Genomic DNA, 20,341 nt, shown 5'->3' on the forward strand with positions numbered 1-20,341 from the left:
GTTGTTGGGAGACGAGGAAGGAAGTTAGACTTCAAAATTCCCCAGTTTGGAACCAATTAGGTTTTTTTATTGTTTTTGTTCCTGTTACTAAGCCTGACTTTAAAATAAATTCCCTTTATGTGAAGTACAGTAGTAACAAATGGTGACGCCACTTTCAGGGTTTTTTTTTTCATTTTCTTTCTGATTTTAGTTAGATGCTGCAAATGGAAATGAGATTTAAAAAAAATGAGGCTTCTGCTTGTGTTGTCATGGTTCTTGATGATTCCATGAAAGCAGAGAGGTCAGAAATTCCTCTTCCTTGTTTACCTCTGTGTTACCATCCCACGGAAATGTGAGGGTGAGGGCTCTGCAAAGGATGGGGCACGTTTTCCAGTGGCATTACCTTGAATGCAGGTTTGTGCAGGAAAGGTTATCTCAAAGAAGGTTTTTTCTGTTCTTTCCTATCTAACATCTCTGTGTAAAATTTGTGTATTGTGTGTGCTAAGAAAGGGGTGGAGAAAGTGAGTGTATATATCTGAGGGTTGCTTTTGATAAGAAAAATGTAAACACTTTCATGAGAAGTATTTGCTGAGAATGCAGAGCTGGATTTGCTTTCCCTAGAAAACATCTGAGAGTTGAGTTCCAGGCAACAGTCAATTTTCACAGCATCAAAATTGAATTGTTTTTAAACTAAAAAAAAACAAAAAACAAAAAACAAAAAACAAAAAACCCACCAATGTTGAAAATCAGATGTTAGGTTCTTGGTTAGCTGCAAAATGTATTTAGCCTTCCAACCTATGACTGATGTATGGTCTAATTTCATTAGAACAGGTAATCCTGTGTCATGCATCTCTTGAATGTTCTTTGCAGCAGTTTTTTTAGAGCACTTTGGGAACAAATTCATGATGAGCTTGGTGTAATAGTTGCACACAGGATAAAGAAAATAGCTTATAGGTTTGTTCTGGAAATGATGACTTGACAGTAGCCTCCGGCAGTGGAATTTAGCTATCAATAGTGTGTTAATCCAGTTAAGCAGAGAGCCTTTCATAGGGAAATAAGAGTCATGTGTTCTAGCTAAATAATTACCTTTAAAGTAATCATGCAACTTGTAAACTTTGCCTCGATATTTTGGTGATTTCTTTTTTTGACACAGTTATGACACTGCAATAACTTCTTATTGAAGCTGTGGCACATGCAGTGGCTTTGGATGGTATTTATTTCAGAACATACTTATCTAAAGCTGTGTTGATATGTGTAAGCACTGACTTCATCAGCTAGTTTTTGCCTGCTCCTGTTTACTGTTTAGAAAATACCAAACGTATGACAATTGTAATTCAGCTTGTGTTTATACACCAGTTTTAAGTCATAGCAAGCTTGCATTGAGACATACTGATGATTTGGAGAAGTTTATGAAGCCAGTCCTCTGTTTCACCTGGTTAGTAGGTGTTCCCAGGGGTAAGTTTTCACCCTAGAGATCTCCTGGACACAGTTCAGCTCCCATTGTCTTCCCCCTCTGGAGGCTGGGTGATGAAATCACCTAGAAGGAAGAAGAGCTGGTTAAATGCATGATGACTTCCTTCAGTTAACTCCTGGTGGAACTTTAATCTCTCAGTTCATAGATTTTTAACATTTTTTCCCCCATGCTGAATAGCAAAACAAAAAAACCTATGATTTCACTTGTCTCTCATTTCAGTGGGTGTACTGGCACCAGTGGGGCATAAGAAATGTACAACGCAGTGAGGTATGTGCTTATTCTGTAGAATGAAGCCTATTTTTGGTAGTCCTGTTAAATTTGGTAGAGCTGCTAAGAGTGTGCCATGTTAAGATTGCCACACCATTCTTTATTGAAAGGTGCTGCTATAGAGTCCTTAACTCTTGCAAATGTAAGACATTTGAGCACAATTGTTTTGTTTCAGATGTTTGAGGCTGATTATAGGCTTTTTTCTTTTTCTGCTGATGAAATTATAATCACTCAAAATTGAACGCCCCCTCCCCTGACCTTGGCAGATAAAGTCTCATGATGCTTGTTAGGTTGGTTGGTTGGTGTTCCTGATAGTTTCCCATGCTGCTTTGAGGTTGGAAAGATGATGGAATCAAGTGAGTGGCAACCTGTCATCTGTTACAGTTCATATCAACTTAAATCAGGGAAATGCAATTGAGTCTATTTTTGTCATGTTTAAAATAACAAAAATGATTTAGAAACAGGTCTGGCATCTTTGAGGAACCTTCACACCTGTAGTTTTATAAATCATGTAAACCTGTTTACATCAGGTTTAACTGCTGCAGCTCCATAAATATGTTGCATAGGTATGGTTTTAAATGGCAGAAATGATCACTTCTTATTCTATGGGGCTGTAACCACCTTTGGGAAAGCACTTAGTAATCGTAATTCTACAAGAGGCTTAATAAGCCTTGAAGTGAACGCTGTAATGCTATGCTGGCCATCCGTAGAGAGCATGAAAAGGTAGCAGAATGTAATGTTCTCTGTTTTGTAACAGGGCCATCTTGCCTTTTATTTCCAGGGACACTTGTTTGAGGTCACTAAGGTAAAGGCTTGTTTCCTTGGTACCTCACCAAAGCAGCTTTCTGTCTTTAGGTACTTACAGTACCCTACCAAGGCTTGATAAGTCAGTGACATACTTTTTGTAGACTTTAATGATTTTCATCTTCAGATGAAAATTTATTTCAAAAACCCATCTTTGCTGGATTTTATGTCTTTCTCAGTTGGTTATTTTTATGTTTATAAAAAATTGGTTATCTTAAATCATAGAACAAACTGATTTGCTTAAGGCCGTTTGCAACATCAGAGACAGAAAATAATAATAATAATAATAAAGAGTTTGTCTAGTTCTGAAATGACTAATGAAAATACTTGTATTTATCATTATGCTCTAATGGACTCTTCCTCATAAGGTTATGTTACCAGGCTGTAAATCTCTTCTATTTTGATTTTGATATAGATCTGATACTGTTCTTGTTTCCAGCTATTTATTCTCAAGAGGCTATTTCTGTATAAGACTTCAAGTATTCCAGCATCTCTGCAATTGTCTGATAATGGATAATTTTGCTGCTCCTTTCCCAGCATCATCATTAATGTATATGTTGTTTACAGAGCCTTGTCAAGGCTGTTTGACAGCTGCTCTTCCTGGGTAATTGTAAACAAATTTGTAAGTCTGTCTTGGCAGTGGGATTATTGCCAAGGATTTATTTAGTATATTGGCCTGCTTGTGATAGTTTATGCTACCCTATTCATGGATAATATAATTTCTTATTCTTGTGTAGTCAATACTCTTTGCTGCTGTCAATCTTAAAATTGCCATTTTGCGAGGAAGACATTCAGGAAACCTGATTATGGGGAAAATCATGTTACACAAAAATCCCACTGAGCTGATGATAGTGATCCTGTCTGATTTCACCTATAAGCTTCGGTCAGTGTCAGGGACCCAAAAGAACTACAGGAATTTAATGAATATAGAAAAAAACCACAAAGATTTCCCCCACCAACTGAAGTGTGTGTGTACAGACTGCTCAGACTGCAGGCAGCAAAGTAGGACATTGCTGAAACGAAGCTGGAGTTGGCTGCTTTTGGGAGGTGTTTTTCCTTTCAATAAGACTTCTTTTTCCCTCCCTATTTTAGCATATGCAGGTTACACTTATGTTTGTAGGTTGACTTCTTCCTAAAAGTGAAAAGCACAATGTAAAACTGCCAGAAAACTTAATGAACCTGACTCAAAAGGAAATATTAACTCTATTAGCAAAGACACAGTAAGGCTGTGCTGGGAGCCTTACTAAAAAGCAATGACATAATTCAGGGCTGGCCTTTGAAAGTTTGTTCTGTCAATTTGTGGTGTGACAACATAACCTAAAAATAGCTGCTGGGACTAAGAAAAAAGTAGCTCTTTAATTTGAGGGGTTTTTTTTCCCCCTGTGGAAAATTCGTATATGCTAGAAACAAAACAATGTGGAATTCTACACATCTCCAAGGAAATCACAGATACCTTTTTAGTAGAGATTTGTCAACTGGACTTTAGTTTTCATCTTTTCAAGGAGCAGGAGTTCCAGGTAAATACTCCCACTGTGCAGACTCTTACAATGCTGTAGCCTTTAGGGCAGTGTTCAGGGTTTGGCCATCACATGCAAAATAGTCCAACTTCACAATTACTTTATTTTTGCAATTTTTGTTAGTTGTTGATGCTTTGAATAAATTTTTAGTTGGCATTATTTTGGTTTTGTATTTTGGTACAGGTCATTTGAAAGTTGAACCCAGAATATCTCCCTGGCCCAGTATAGTACTTAGATGGATTATGGGCTTTATGTGGTGTATATTTCCATTCTCTGTTCAGGACATATTTGAAAGTGTTTCATAATCTTTATTGGTATTCTATTAATGCATGTTTAATAGTTCAAATGAAATGACAGTTGTGTTCTTGAAATAAGTATTGCTATTATTTTTTAAAGTCCAGGAAATGTTTATCGCCCCTCAGACTTTTCCAGCAAGACCTTGTGGGGCCTTGTGGAATTCTGTATAATTCTTTCTCTGCACTCTGAGAAGAGCAGACAGTGAAGATAACTTACCTTTCCTTTTCCTCTTGGAGACAAAAGTTCTTCAGCCCCAGCTCAGGGCACTGTGCAGTCCGTGTGCTTCAGCCCAGTTTGAGCAGTAGCTCTTCTGTAAATGAGGGGAAAGTTCCCTGTCTGTTTGATCCTTGTTGCTTCTGTTATTATTGTCAACAAGTGTGCCTTTTCCTACCATGAGCCTCTGTCTATATTGGGAACTGAATGAAGTTTTTAGCCATAACTAATGAGCTACTTGCAATTGTTAGTGTCCTGGACCAGGCTCAAAGGATTCACTCACATGAAAGGCTCCCATTATTACCCAGTCATTATCTAGATCTCGTTTTTATATATATATATTTTTTCTTTAAACTGCACTACCTGTTTTTAACCTTTATTTGCTCACAGCAGAATTTTAACATTAAGTGTGATTAAAAAGAATTCCCAGTATAATCTGGTTACCCTGACTTCTTCCTCTAGTGTGGTGGTGGAGGGTCCAGGTTTTAGTATTAAATATCAGGCAAGAACTGCTTTAAAAATATCAGCATTTATGTAGTGAGAAGAAGAAGTGGAAAAAATCCCTACCCTATGTTTGGGTAGATGCATTTTTGAATGTAAATTGACTTTAAAAATCTTTGCAAAGCAGGGCTTGCAGAAATGCTGGGGCTCTTTGCTGTAGTCACGTTCTTGTCGTAGCATGTTGTCAGGGTCTGGTGTGACATCAATTCTGAATGTAATAGATACATAGTTAAGCAGTTTATTTTAGGATCCAAAACTCTTCTAAGAATAGACAGGCTCTTCTTTCAACAGGAAAGGACAGATAAACTAAAATGAAATAATAGGGAAGGAAAAAGAGGAAAAAAGCAGAGAGGAAAAAGCATCTGAGGAGAACAATAAGAGGGAAAAACCAGCAGCCTTGTGCTGTTGGGGTTCAAGGCTGGGGTGAAACATTTGGAAGGGACCATTGCATAGGGATTCTTTCAGCACACTGGTGTAATGGGAAGCAGGTGATGGGATGTGCTGGAAGGCTGAGGTCTTACAGTCTAGCCTACCAAAATAGACTTGTGTAGTTTTCCCCGGGAGCAGTCCATAGGTTAAATTCATCAGGGAGGGGAAGAAAATAGAGTTTTAAATCTTCTAAAGTAATTTCTTAGCTTTGTTGGAACATTAGCAGGTGATTTTCTGTAGTGCTCCAAAGCTGAGGTGCTGCTGTATTTCCCCACGGTTGTGTTAGAGGGATCACTAAGCAGTGGGTAAGGATGAGACCTGTTCTGGTGGTGTCATGTTTACACCACGAGTCTAATCATAGAAATCTGTATGGGAAAAACTCGCCAAGTCAGCTAGTCGGATCACTTGCCAGAACAGCATAAATACTACAGCAGTATTCAAATTAAAATTAATGCTCTTAAGTGTTGATGTGTACTGTGTGTTGGGTGTATTTTTCTGCAGTGTTTTATGGAAGTTACAGATTCCCACAGGACATTGAGCCAGAGATGTAACCTTTGGGTATGAATCCAGCAGAACATTTAGTATCTAGAAATATTTAAAAATATTTTTATTCACCAAAAGGTCTCTACTAGTGTAACCTTGAGAAAGCAGATTTAATTTTTCATGTGTGTTAATTCATCTGCCCCAGTTGCTGCTCTGTAGGTTTTCTGTCATAACTTTCATTTTACTATTCTTTCTAATTTTTTGTGTTTAATTTAGCAGCTGGCATAGATACTAAGTGTTTAGATAACACTTTCTATAGGGGAGTATTCAAAGTGAAGTGGATTCTGGTGTTCCATTTAGTTAGTGAACAGGACATGAATCTCCAGTGTGAAGCTGTGGCATCAATACATGACATTTTGCAGGACACTACTGTTTAAATTGTATGTGCGTTGAATATTTGAATTCTAAGTGATCACATTGCTGTTAATAGATAATATTTTTTAAAATACTAGTTTCTCCTACAAGTCTGTTGCTTGTTTGTCTTTCAAAATTAAACAGCTTTAACAAGCCTACTGTCTCTATTTAGCCTGATGTCATGTTGTCAGTGTTGAATCTCAATTTGACAATGTTTTTATAATCTAGTATCACTACATAAATTATCTGTAATGAAAATATGGATTTTTTTCTAAGATTGCATTCTTTTTTCTTTTTTTTTCTTTTTTTTGTTGTTAATTTTTGGTGAGCTTTCTATAATTTAAGCAATGTAATTTTAAGTCAAAATTTTCCAGTTTGAGTTGCAAAATTTCACCAGAACATCACTTTGCATCACCCAGATGGGCATGTATCAGCAGTTTAAAAAATCCTTTTCACAATGGACAAGGATGTGAGCAGATCTTCTTACTCTGTAGAGTACCTGTGTGATGTGTTCGTCTCCAGTGCGGTGTGCCTGCCTGGAGAACTGCTGTGCAACAGCTTTATGCTGGAAAATGATTTCATATAGTTCAGTAGTTTCATGGTTTATTGAACTCTTGGGCTGAGCTACAGACCTGCAGCAGGCAGGTGTGTTGTTGCCCTGTGTTGGAGGACAAACTCTTTTACAAGTGTTGCTGAAGAATGAAAGAAATTTTCCTTTGTGTCTTCAGGTTGGAATTTTCTTTGGTATTGTTTTGGTGTGGTTTTTTTTTTTTGGGGGGGGGGGGGGGGGTTGGCTTTGTTTTGGTTTTTTAGTTTTGTTTTTCTTAATAGCTGGTTAAAATAAAGTAATATGTAATGATTTACTTGATTCTTGCATAACAGCAACATCCTTGTGTTCTCTGGTTTTTTTACCTGGACTATGCCAGTAACAGAGACCCTCATGCTAATCAGTGATATTAGAAACAAATTCCTCTTCCCATTGCCTTGTGTCTGCTGGGGTTTTTTACAGCAGGATCTGACTGCTTGCTTCTTTAGCACCATTGTAACTTTGTACCCTCAGTCCAGTGTAGGACTGTTATCATCAAGGGTTAAAGCATAAAAAGCCTTGGCACAAAACTGACATAATTACAATGCTGTGTCATTCTTGACAAGGATGCCACAAGCCAACGCTTCTGAGCTTCTTACTCTTCTGTAGAAATTCTCTGTCTGTTCTTAAGCTGATGTGTTTGGGCACTGCCAAGTCCACGTAGACCCTTAGAGAGTTAGAAACTGTTATTCCCACAGAATCAAGAATAACAAAGTAAGGGGGGGAAATTAAGTTCTAACATGTCTGATCTGTGAGGCCTTGAAACATCCTACGCTGTACTCTTCTCTTGTCCTCCTCCAGAGCTGGAAATCTGTGTTTGATCCTCTCCTTGGGTGGAGGTCAGCTCGTGGTTGCCAACAGCCCCACTGCTTGGCCTTCCACAGCTACTTGTGCTTGCCTTGACTGCAATCACTCTTCCAAACAGGATCATTTCAAGTCTGGTTTTCGTCAGAAACAATCTAGACAATTCACCAGCTCATCTTGGGGGGTTGTTTTGTACAAAAACTCTGTACAAGGTTTTGGATGTTTTCCTTTTCTGGGCAGAGGCAATGTCTGTGTGACCATCTCTTGCAACCTTCGAGCAGTGCAAGGATGAAACACTGCAGGGTCGTCCCACAGTTAGGAGGAAATTGTACAAGGACACAAAGGGTGTTGTCAAAATTCAGTTATTGGTAAGTAACCTCATTTGACACTTAAAATATATTGACACTTTGCTATCCAAAATGTAAATGTATTAAATAGCAGACTATTTATCAATAAGGCGTCTGAAGAGTTTATCTCTACACCATTTTGTTCATTGTATTGCTACATCAGTATCTACTTTGCTTAATTTTCATGTAATTCAAAAACTGCTGAACAGATCAAGTATATAAATAAATCACTCGGTAAGTCTTTTCAAGGAAAATCAAAATCATGAAAAGGCAGAAGCATAAACATCTTCTAGTTTTAATGAAATCAACTCCTCATTTCATGAGAGATAGTGGATAATTGGAAAAGAGTCTGCTGAAATCACTTGTTTTATTATTCTCGTCTGAATAAATCAGACAGGAATAACTAAACAATGATTATCTTCAGTATTTTTGGTAGGTGGTAAGAGAAGGTATATTAGGTTGAAATTTGTGCTTGCTCTTCCAAAACGAAATTGTTTTTCAGTATCAGGAAAAAGATCTAGGATAGTTTGTGATTTTTTATTATTTGAGGAAATTACCTAGGATTTATTTTTCTGTCTCATTTAATTTCTTGTTGAATTTTCTTTTCCCCATTCAGTCATGAGCCGTAAGCTCTAAAGAATTTTTTTTGCAGTGATTGCTTCTTTTTTCTAAGAGTCACATATGTGGGCTGCTTTCTATATGAGATTTTTAAATCCTTCTCTGGGGCAGATCAGGGTTCAAAGTTAAACTGGCAGCTGCATGTCAGTCTTGTACATTATATATATATCACTGGGAGGCTGTGAGGGGAAGTAGATCTTTTCTAGCTGTTGAGCATGCATAGTCCTATGAAAATGTTTTATGAGGCAAAAATGAGGTTTTATTATTTCACGGTAGAAGAATTCATACTGTGACCATAGAAATTTACAGGAGATACAGCGACTCATTTCCTTGTGTCTTCACTGCCACTTCCCATGCACCAAACTCCTTCAAAGGAGGAATGAAACTAGGAATGAGGGGATAACTTCCCTTATCAGCTTGAACATAATTATTCTTGCTGTCTTTTGTGGTACATGGTGACATAGCCTTGAATTGCAGAGGCGGTGGGGTTGAGTCTTTCCTGCTACCTCAAAGACAAAGATGCCCCTATCCAGCTTAACTAACATTTCCTGAGTCTGTATCTAAGCACTTAGATTTTTGCTTTCTGTTTAAGTCTTCCTACATGCTTAGAGTTTAAAAAAATACCCCCCAACCAGAGTTTGCTACTTATATACTTCCTATTGCCGAATCATAAAAGAGTTAAAACAATCCTAGAAAACAACAAAAGCCAGGATTGTGAATGTAAATTTAGAGTTCAGTTTTTCATTATTGACTTACTGCAGCATTCCTTCCAAAGGGTAGGGAGGAAGGCTCATTGTCTGGCATCATGTACCATACTTGCATTTCTAAGACCAAATATATGTTAGCACATGACACTGCCAATCTGCATTCTGACATCTCAGTGGGCTTGAAAGCAAGAGGCAATTCAACTATAAAAGTGTTCTTAGGAAGTGCAGTTGAGTGATTATGTTTTCATGTGTAACACAACTATTTTAAAGATATCTATAAATTTTGTTGATATAATTCCTACTTTAACAAAATGACATTAAAAGCTAAAATTATTCTGACCATGAGGAATATTGTAGAGACTAGAAGACTGTGCAGAAGATTGTAGTTTGGGTCAAGGGATTTGCTTGGGTAACTCATATATTTGTGCAAGAACAGTGATTTTAGTATGTAGGAAATGAGATACATATATGTTCTCAGATCAGCATTTTATGTATTCTGGTATTTTGTTGCTGGAGAAAATTTACTGTAGGAGAAGGTTGCACTTCAGTGTCTTCTGATGCAGGTTTCTTACAGCTCTACAAAATTGATGGCTGTTTTTGTTCTACATGGATTCAACCCTTGCTATATAATCTAGAACCCTTGTGGATATTTTCCTGTCTATCCATTCTTAAGTACTCCTAATATTTATTTCAACAGTGACCTGTGATTCTGAGGGTAATTGTAATTCTGGCTTTAAAAATCTACTTTTGTATTTACATGAGTCTTTATCTCAAAGTGGGTGGGGGATTCCTTGGTCTTCTGTAGTGAGATAGTGTTAGAAACACCTATCTGCTTCTCTTCCCTTATTTATTATATAATTTGAGTAATGTTACTGATCATTCTTTCCTGAAGCTTTATAGTTCTAACCAGGGTTTCTTCTTGTACCCAAATTTCTTCAAGTCTTTAATTTATATTGTTCTTTTCTGCGTCTTTTCTATTTGATGTATCCTTTTTCAGATGGGGGTGACCAAAACTGAACACAGAATTCAAAAGTGAACACACACTATTCAAGGTGAGGGAATATCACTAGTTTTATATAAGGCATAGTATTTTTTTATATGTCTTTGTCCTTTAAAAATAAATACTGATATCCTGATTATTTTTGCTCCCAATTGTAAAATATTTTGCTTGAGTAATCTGTGAAGTTGTCTAGATTTTTCATTGAAAAGTTGGTTAATTTATAACATAATTTCTTATGGGTAATTAATAAATGAATATGGTACACTAATTTTCACTATGGTTTGCTACACACCATGTATGCTCTACTTCCTGTTGTTGTGTTGATCTAATTGCATATTTGAAATTCCTTCTGAAGACCATCATGAATCCACAATAGAGCTGACTGATCTTTATATGGTTCATCCTTTCCAGGTTTTGTCATTACATGGTTCCTTCCTATTTCATCCTTCAGGTTATTGAAGTGTACTTGCCTGGGAGTTTTTTCTGGGCATTGCCACCTTGATTTTGATCTCTCCAGCCAAGAGTCTTTCCTATGTTCTTGCAGATCTTGAAGAAAGGTTTGCATTCCTCCGTGTACACAATAAAGACTGGTAGTTGAAGAGAATGAACTGTACATGAGAATACTGACCAGAATGCCCAATGCCATCTCTCATTAACTTATTCACTGCATCTAATCCTTCTCTTAGACCTCCTCTCTTTAGGAGAAGAACTGTACATCTTACCACCCATGTCTGGTTATTTCTTTCAGAAGGGATATGCTTGCATTATGCTTGTGATGGTTGCAGGGGAGAAGAGGTGTTCTCAGGCTGGCCATCTTGTTTGGTTTTAACTCCTTGCAAATGGGATTTATTTACATGAGTTGTCCATACCAGGACTTTTATCAGGTCACTGATAAAAAAAAAAACCCCAAACATCCCACCCTTTTGGTGACTTCCTTGCATTAGTATTTCTTATAATGGTGACATTGTGTTATATCCAGGGTAGGTAATTATTAGGCATTGTCACCACAAAGAGTGGTAAATAGAGGTAGTAAAGTTTGGTTTGTATGAGAACATCATACATTTTGTGTCACATGCTCATATTAGGAGCATTGTCTCCATTTACCTTCAACTATATGAATGTATAGAACCCAAAATTTATGAAGAACCAGTATTAAAATTCTTATTCAGTATGTTTGATACTGTAAAGCTGGAATAGCATGATAGGGATTATATGCGTGTTTGGAAAGAATTTTTCTGTGAAATGTGTAATGGAGAGCTAACACTGCCAAGGATTTACCAGCATTCCTGATGTCCAGCATCTTTGGAGTAGGCAACAGCACCTGTGGAATGGCTTAGCTCCATGTTCCTCATACAGCATCATTACCTTCTGCTTCAACATGGAAGTTGGTATGGGTGGTGGGTAAAATGTGTGGTCTTGGAAAGACATCACACAGCTGTGTTGGAAGGAGTGGGAGACCTGAGGGGAGGAAGGCTATTTCTATACTCTCCACTCTGGAGAGCAGCAGGTGGTCAGTAAATAAACCAGTGGTGTGATCGACAGTCGATACATTGACCCTCTCACACTGCCAGACAAATAGAAATCAAAATTGCTCAGTCTTTATCTCATTTCCTTGGTCTGTGGAGGGGTATGTGTAGCGTGACTGTGTTACAGGACCTGTAGTGGGAACATATTTGGGAAGTTATTCCTGCATTCAACTGAATTCTTCATAAAAGTACGGTTCTGGGAAGCTGCTTCTTATTGTTTGTGCTGTTCTTCACTTGTTACTTTGTACAATGACTGTTGGGTTTTAGCTTTTTCATGTAACTTCTGTTCCAAATTGGATTTCTAACCAATGATTTCTAGGTAATGATCATCTGAAAAGGTTTGACTTCTTACAGATTTTTTTATGACTTTTTTTTGTAGTATCGGTAATTCTTGCACTTCATTCTTTGTTCCCCCAGTGTAAGGGTTGGAAGACATTTTCTGTTACTATGCTGGTTTTGATCTTTTCTTTGTAAGTTTTTGCGGTTTTTTTGTTTTTTTTTTTAATCCTCCCATCAAGAATCGATCTCTTTTTTTTTCAAATTTGTTTATTTTGTTGCTTTATTCCAAGCTGGCTAGCATGCTGAAGCTAAACTATTTTATGAAATATTCTGGTCTTTGAACAAGTTAATGGAATAAATTGTGTGATTTCTTTCCTCATAAGCTTACAACAACTTATAGGATACTATATGTATTTATTGTCTGTGATGTAATAAATAGAAATGTGACTATCCAAACAAGCAGCTGAAGCAAATATTAATTTGTGTCTTTCATCTTTTTAGATCTTCCTAATTGTAAAGTCTAAGCTGTTTTATGATAATGTTTTAAATTAATGTTTAATTAACACTGATAAGAAAGAAATAGGTGCTTTCTAAAATCTTGCTTTTAATTTAAGTACATTTAAGTAAGATTCGGTGTCCTTAGGAATTCTGGTGTTCTCCTTATTGATGTCTTGGTTATGGGATAACAGGTGCTGTTTACTAAGGTGGACACTGTGTTACCTTCTGGTGCACTGAACATTTTGTAATCTGTAGTAAAGACCAGGCAGGAGGGTGTGTGTGTGGTGGTGCTGTTTTGAGAGAGAGAAATACTAAGTTACACTTTTTTTTTTTTTTTTAATCTGATGCTAAAGTGACTGTTGGGACATCTGGAGTTCCTGCCACTCTCATGTCTGTGGTTGTAGTTAGGAAAGGGAATACCTTCCTTTTGAGGTGCATGGTGAAATATTCCTTGTAGGAGAAAAGAACTGTGGATCATCTTAAAAATTGAAGAATGATTCTCTCCAACACTTTTCTCTCCAGCTCTCCAGACAGATTTTTAACAGGAAGTTTAAAAGGAGAAACAGAAGAAGGTGGTTTTGAGCATGACATTAACAAACTTTCCTTAACAAAAATATTTGAGCGGATTAAGACCACTCCAAACATAAGCAAACTCAGTTACGTTCTCCTGCAACTTTATTTGTTGTGAGAAAGCTGCTCCATTTTAAGGACTAGCATGAGACATGGTAGGAGACATTGGCCCCAAAAGAGCAGCAGCTCTTCATCTGCCTCATTTCAAGCTAGCCTGAAAATGGTTTTTGTTCACTGTACTACAGTATGGTGCAGGTAGCTGTGCTCAGGAGTACATTTATTTCCTCTTCCATTCTGGATGGTAGGTCTGGTGTTGGCAAGTGAGGAGCACTTTGCCTCCCTTGAATACATTCCTTTTCCTTAGACTTATTTATTAGTACTTTTCTTTGTGAAAAACTAACAGATTACTGTATTTTGAAACACAGCAAGCATTCTCTATTTTTTTGGCATTGTGTCTACCCTCATCCTTCTTTTCTTTGCAATCCCGTCTCTCCAAAGGGATGCACGACAGACCGACGGACTGCGGCTATTTTTATGCGGCGCACATATTAACCATTGAGTAAACGTAAGAGGTTTTACAGAGCTTATTTTAGCAGAAGCATTTGTTAAAGCCCCTATATCCATAGGCTGTGTGTATATTCATTAACTATTCAGGGCTGTAACATAATACAACAAAAGGAAGTGTATTTTAACAGAGATCTCTAACAACCATAGGCAGACTGGCACCCAGCCAGCGGGGGAAGGCAGACGTTTCTCGCTGCTATTTCTGTCTTATGGCATCCAGAGATATTGAATTGATTTCTTGGATAACTAAACTAGCTCAGACTTACTGCAGTGTCACGATCCTGCATTACAAAAATACGTATGTTTGATCCCCAGAAGTTTATTGTAATCAAATCTTTGGAGGCAGTGGAAAACTGAGCCTCTCCAGTTTCACTTCAGCGTGACAAGATTTAGCCTTCATATAATCGCATCCAAAATGGTTTGTGGCAAGGATGGGGAAAACTGAAGTGCTAGCATGAATGGAAAGTACATAATTATTTAACAGAATATCCTGTTCTATAGATTTTCTTATCCATGGAAAGTGTTAGATTTTTCCTGTAGCAGAAGCCTGCCCAAATGGCTTCACTGGGAGTCCTTTCCCTGGTGGTGAATGTGCATCCTTGGAGCTTCGAATATGGCTATGTACAGCTTCTACCAACTGCCCCTTGTGAAAAGGGATGGAGATACTTAGCTCTTGGTCTGCTGTACAGCTACAAAATAACTTCTGTGTCTCAATGTAGCATAAAAATAGGAATTTGTTACCAAACCAGTACTTGTCAGTAATTAAAAAAATATTTTGATAGAGGTAAATGTCAGAGGAGAATGAGATATGTAGATATTTACTATGATCAGAGTCTGTTTTGTGTGGAATGTCAATAGACTATGCCAGGATATGCTGAGGCATAAAATTTGTGAGCTTTTACACAGGTGAGAAATCCCATGTTTCCTGGTCAGCTGAATGCTCTCCTGTTCTGCCCAGCTGCAGTGGGAATTACCCTCTTGGTTTTAACCACATTCCTACTGTTCTGCGACGTGCTAAGCTAACAACAGATTGTCTGCTTTAAAAGTAGATCCTGTTATAGTGTGATGCTTTAAATAATACTTTACATCTCTAGGCATCTTTCTCTGTTAGAATGCAGATACAAATGTAACCTTTTTCTTTTTGTTAATAGCTTGAATGAGCGGGAGGGAACATTTTAAAAGAACAAATACAATGAAAATGGACATTTGTGAAATACTTGAGTTCAATTCCATGTGAACAGAAATGTTAAAAGCCCCTTTAGCAGCTGTGTCAATACCAACTTTTCTGGTTCTTGAGTGCAGACATAAATTCAGATGGTGTTGGTTAACTAATTTGCATTTGTTTTTGGTGAAAAATAACACCTGCTCTGTTTAGCAAGTGCAGTGTTTTCATTTAAGTGATTTAAAAATTGATCACATTGAACCAATTTGAGTACATTAAGGGATTTGCAGTTATGTAATTAAATTGATATTTTAAATAGCTTTAAGTGTACTGTACATTTGGGAAGTGTGCAAGTGGATTTTCAGATCAAACTTTTAGGTTGGTTTTTTTTTTTTTTTGAGATGAAAGACTATTGTTGTTGGAATAAAGTTACAGACATATGACATTGAGTGGACAAATCATTTGAGATATACTGGAGGAAAGGCAAAAGTTCTGAATCAGGGACATTCTGTTTTCCAGGCATTTTCATGTACATAGCAAACTAGTACTTGTAGGAAAAAACCATCTTGGAGCTGCAAAATATTACCACAGGTTACCTAGATAAAGAAAAATGCAATTTCTGATGTTAGGATTTAATTGAAATAATTATCAAAAAACAATTTTTTTAAAAATAATTATTTTTTAGTTTTTGTCATGTTGGATTGTTGAATGACCTTTCTTCCCCAAGGAAAAAAATTCAGTAACCATGTTTAATTTGCAGAGCACCAGAGATCATACTGGGATTGCCGTTTTGTGAAGCCATAGACATGTGGTCGTTAGGGTGTGTGATTGCAGAGCTGTTTCTTGGATGGCCACTGTACCCAGGAGCACTGGAATATGACCAGGTAGTAGAATAAATTTCACAAGCATATGCACACTTTCTGCAATGTAAGAATTTCAGTTCATTAAATCCAGAGTTTTAAATGCTAATAATATCTCTTACTATGTAGTATTTCTTCAAGTCTGTTCAATGCTTTTAATTTAGTCTTATTGATTGTCCTAGTAAGATAAATCCTCTTTGTGAACCAGACTGTATATTGTGCTGCTTTTTTTGAATTAAATTTGCATTTGTCCTCCTCCCTCCATCTTACAAAATAGATGTTAGTATTGAAGCTGCTTTTTCTGATGGAAACCAAAGTTTGCAGCTACCATCATTGCATTATAATCTCTCTTTCATTTGCCATGAACAGGGTTGACTCTGGAATGTCTATTCAGATGTCAGGATTAATTGTGTTCTGAATACTTTCTGATGCTTTCTGGAAACCCAACAAAGCTCAAAGATTTGAGAGCCTGTACTTCATGAGGAACGAGAATGAACTGTCACAATAATACTGTAGATAGGCAGTGGTAAAGCTTGGAGCTCTTAAAGCTCTGCCTTTGCCTTGTTGAATTTTCAGCTACTGACACCATCAGCATTTGTGAGAGAATTTAATAAAACCCCACGTTGTTTCTGATGAAAGAGGTAGAATGTTTTCTATTTTAAACACTTAGAAAATAGTGTGGCATTTGGAAGGAATGTAATCAGCATCCTGAGTATCCCCACCTGGTTTTGAACTTTGCAAGTGAAGCAATCTCTTGAAAACCCCAGAAGGAACAGCACTGGCTTCTTGCTAAGTTCTACATCTTTGATTCAGCATTGAGTTCAGGGGCAGTTCCTCCAGGATGTTGTTTAGGTTGTTCAAGTCCCGCTCACGGAGTGGGCTTTTGGCTCCCTGCACTTCCAGATCAGACCTGCTTTTCTAAAAATTTGTTTGTTAAAACCGTTTTCAGGGGATACATTAATTTTATGTTGATGTTGGTAATGTTTTGTATTTCAGTTTCCTTCATTTACACAAAATGCAGCATTTCATGTGTGGAAAGTGAGCTATGAATGGAATGGGGGTTGATGCATTTAGAAGACCTTTTTGCAGACTGTTGCTGTTAAAATGGAAAATAAAAGAGGAAACATCTAACAACCTATATAATTCACTGTTCTTCTTAAGGATAGAGTGAAGGCATTTGTTTTTTTGGAAAGACTCCGTAATGCTGTCTCAAAAATTTCCAAGAACTTGGCAAATTTATTTACCTCTTATATATCATTCAAGTTTGCTGGAAGTCTCAGTTAATAACTCACCTAGCAACTTGTCTGATCCTCACGTTGTGGTGGAAGAGGGGCTGCAACCTCCTCTGCACCAGCAGGAATTGCCTTGCTTTAACCAGGCTCATAACTGTGCTCCAGCAGGTCTGCAAAGCTTGCTTTGGAGAAATTGGATTCAAGGCTTTTCTCAGTATACCTGAGTACAGCAGGAGTAGGAGATGGCTTCCAAGGAGATTCCTTTCCTCCTGCTACATGATGTGTGTCACTGAGCAAACGAACAGGCAAGGGCTTTGTGCTGCATTTCCCCCCTGTCCCCCTGGTATGTGGCAACCAACACACTGGCCCTTGAAAGGGAGCTCTTAGTTCTTATATTTACTTGTGGTTAGAACCAGTAACAGCTTTATTTCTCTCTGGAAAATAGCCCTGTCTTCTGAGCTTTAATACTCATTAGAAACGGGCACAGGTGCTTAACTGCTGAATTTTTGAATTAATGCACTGGCTTTTCCCCTGTACTTTTTAAGACTGTTTGTTCTCTGAGGACATTATAAATGATCTAGAAACATTTCTGGTCAGAGTAGGATTCTCTTTACTCCCTGAAGTAGGGAATTATGGAGGATACTAAATACCAAAAGTTGGCAGCATTGTGTTTAGTTTCTTCCCACTTGGGTCTGTCACTAATTTTCCAGCAGAAGCCTCGCATGTACCTTTTACTCTCTACTGCCCATCAGTTTTTCTCCTCTCAGGTGCTCCCAGCTCTCAGGTCCTCTGTCTTTCATTGACTTTATCTTCTCATCTCTCAGTTTGACCACTCTCTCCTTTTGATTTTTCCCTTTCTTCTCTCTTATTCCCTGGCTGCTCCTCCTTTTCCAGGGGCTGGCTCACCCCAGCAGCCCTTCTGTGGTGTGGGACCCTGCCCTTCAGAAGTTCAGCCCTGGCTGCTGGAATCTGTACCCTCTCCATCCTGATCTGCAACAAGCTTAGTTTTCAATTATTGCCAGTTATTGTTCCAACTCCATGGTGGTTTTTAATTTTGAAAGCAATACTGCTTCTGGGATAAGTTCCCCCTTGTACAGTGAGTTAACATTGCACGCACAGTAGTTAAAACACATCATGTTTCAACAGATTTCTGTTGAAGCCTTGAAACTTCACTATTCTAGGTAATACATCAATCATCAACTGGGATAGGTAATGCAAAATGCATAGTAAATCATCTTCTAAAATAAATGCTTCTTGATCATTTCAGAGCAAAGCTTCTTTCAGGCATAAAGCTAGTCCATTCCCATCACACTCAGATTTTCTTGGACAACAACACTATCTTTTGCTGCCTGGAGGTTGTAGAGGCACTGCCTTTCCACAAGGAATGTTTCCTTGAAATGCAGGTGTGTCAGATGTGTAAAAGACTGATAACACTGGAAGCAGCAAATGGGAAGGATTTTTATCAAGTTACATAATGAGAAGATGGAAAAACAATGAAAAATCATCGAAGTTCTGTAAGCAAATGATGCACTCCTACTGATTTTCCTGTTTAGAATTTAGGATTTGAGTGGGTTGAGGAGGTAATGACAGCCACTCTCCCTAGCTCCTCGTTCCTGTGACCCAACCTCAAAAGCTTGCTTATATAGGTCACTTGGAAGGTTTGTTTATGTATGGCTTTCTCTGAGAGATGGAGAGAGCAGTGCCAAGTGCTCAGTGTTAGGTTTCTCCCCTCTGTAAGATGTAGCTGTCAAACTGCGATCCTCTGAGCGTGGTTTGTCTTGTCATTTTTTTAAATGAAATTACAAGTTTTTAACTGTGTGGGGATCACATTTGGAAAACAAGGGGTAATTTATTTTCCCTGTTCTGTTTTTTCCTTAGATTCGTTACATTTCACAGACTCAAGGTTTGCCAGGAGAGCAGTTGTTAAGCATGGGAACGAAAACTGCAAGATTTTTCTGTAGAGAAACGGATGCACCATATTCCAGTTGGAGATTAAAGGTAAACAGTGTAATGTAGTAGAAAACAGCATATTATTTTGTGAGCAGAGAAACCAGAGAGGCCAAGATTCACTACAATACCTTATCTCCCTGGTGCATCTCCTGTGGTTTTTACCAGCTCCTGTTCTGTATCCCTTCCATTTTTTCTGTTCCCCAAGGTGCAGCTGTCAGGCTGTGCTGTGGCTAGCGTGTGGCTGCCAGGTGGGGAATTCAAATTAAGCCTTGTATCTCCAAAGATACTAAATGAGTGGTTTGGTTTGTTTTGTTCTCTTTCTTGCTTGGTTACTGCTTTTCACTTCATGTAAGGAATTTGTCTCTGAGGCCCACACTACTCCGTCAACATTTGTCCAGAATTGGCTTCAGGATCAAAAGTTCCTAGGAGAAAAAGGAGATTAAGAAATAGCATGGCTGTGTACAGCTCATTTCTTTTAGCTCTCCTGCTAAAACAGTCTTTGTTGGCTGAAAGCTGCGATACAGTGAGTGCAGACGAAGTTGAAACAAATTGTACTTTTATGTTCTGCACACCTTGCTTCTCTCTAAGCAACATTATTGCACTCTGGCCATAAGCAGAGCTTCGCTTCCTCTGCAAATAATTTACTTTTTTTTTTAATTGTATTTCTTCGTGGCCCAGCTTCCCAGGGTTTACAGAGGGCTCAGGAAGCAGTTGCAGTTGACATGGGATCTCTGCAGTAACAAACAGTGCTGAGCTCCCAGCACAAGTTGCGTAAGTCCCCCCAGCAAGTTGGTAAATTCCCGGCGGCGCTGGGTCGGGGCTGCGCTGGGTTATGTAAGATTTCTCCAGTTACACCAGCCTGCTTAATCCCATACTCTGCTTCCTCAAGCGCTTGGTCTTCAGGTGACACTTTACATCTGGCTTCTCTGTGTCGGAGAGCCTGAGCGAGTTCTTGGTGCAAACAGCCCTCCCCAGTTTCAGGAGCTCTTTGTTACCTTGCAGAGGTTAATTAGGAATTTTGATATGGACTATTGGTCATTACTTGCAGTTTTTGTCAAAGTTCATTTTGGAAACTTTTCTGTAACATGTATGTTAAAAACTTTTTCCCTGAAGTCCCACCTTGCCTCGTGCAGCACCAGCCTACTGGTGCTGTCTGTGCTGAAGGAGGAAAATTGTAACAGGAAGTGCTATACCAACTCAAAAATCATTCATTCTCTAGGATTTAATAATTTTTTTCATACTTAAGTATTTAAAATATTT

At 38.1% G+C, this 20,341-nt stretch overlaps 1 protein-coding gene across 7 annotated transcripts in view; it reads left to right on the forward strand.

Annotated features, from left to right (window-relative positions):
- Positions 1 to 20,341, forward strand: part of HIPK3 (homeodomain interacting protein kinase 3) — a 68,208-nt gene that overhangs the window by 31,309 nt on the left and 16,558 nt on the right. For all 7 annotated transcript variants that reach the window (XM_082284008.1, XM_082284013.1, XM_082284009.1 and 4 more), the window contains exons 3-4: positions 15,800 to 15,923; positions 19,010 to 19,129. In XM_082284008.1, the coding sequence (XP_082140134.1) occupies positions 15,800 to 15,923; positions 19,010 to 19,129 (244 nt within the window). The remainder of the gene's footprint in view (positions 1 to 15,799; positions 15,924 to 19,009; positions 19,130 to 20,341) is intronic.

This window comes from Coloeus monedula (genome assembly GCF_965178545.1).
Source record: "Coloeus monedula genome assembly, chromosome: 6".
NCBI lineage: Eukaryota > Metazoa > Chordata > Aves > Passeriformes > Corvidae > Coloeus > Coloeus monedula.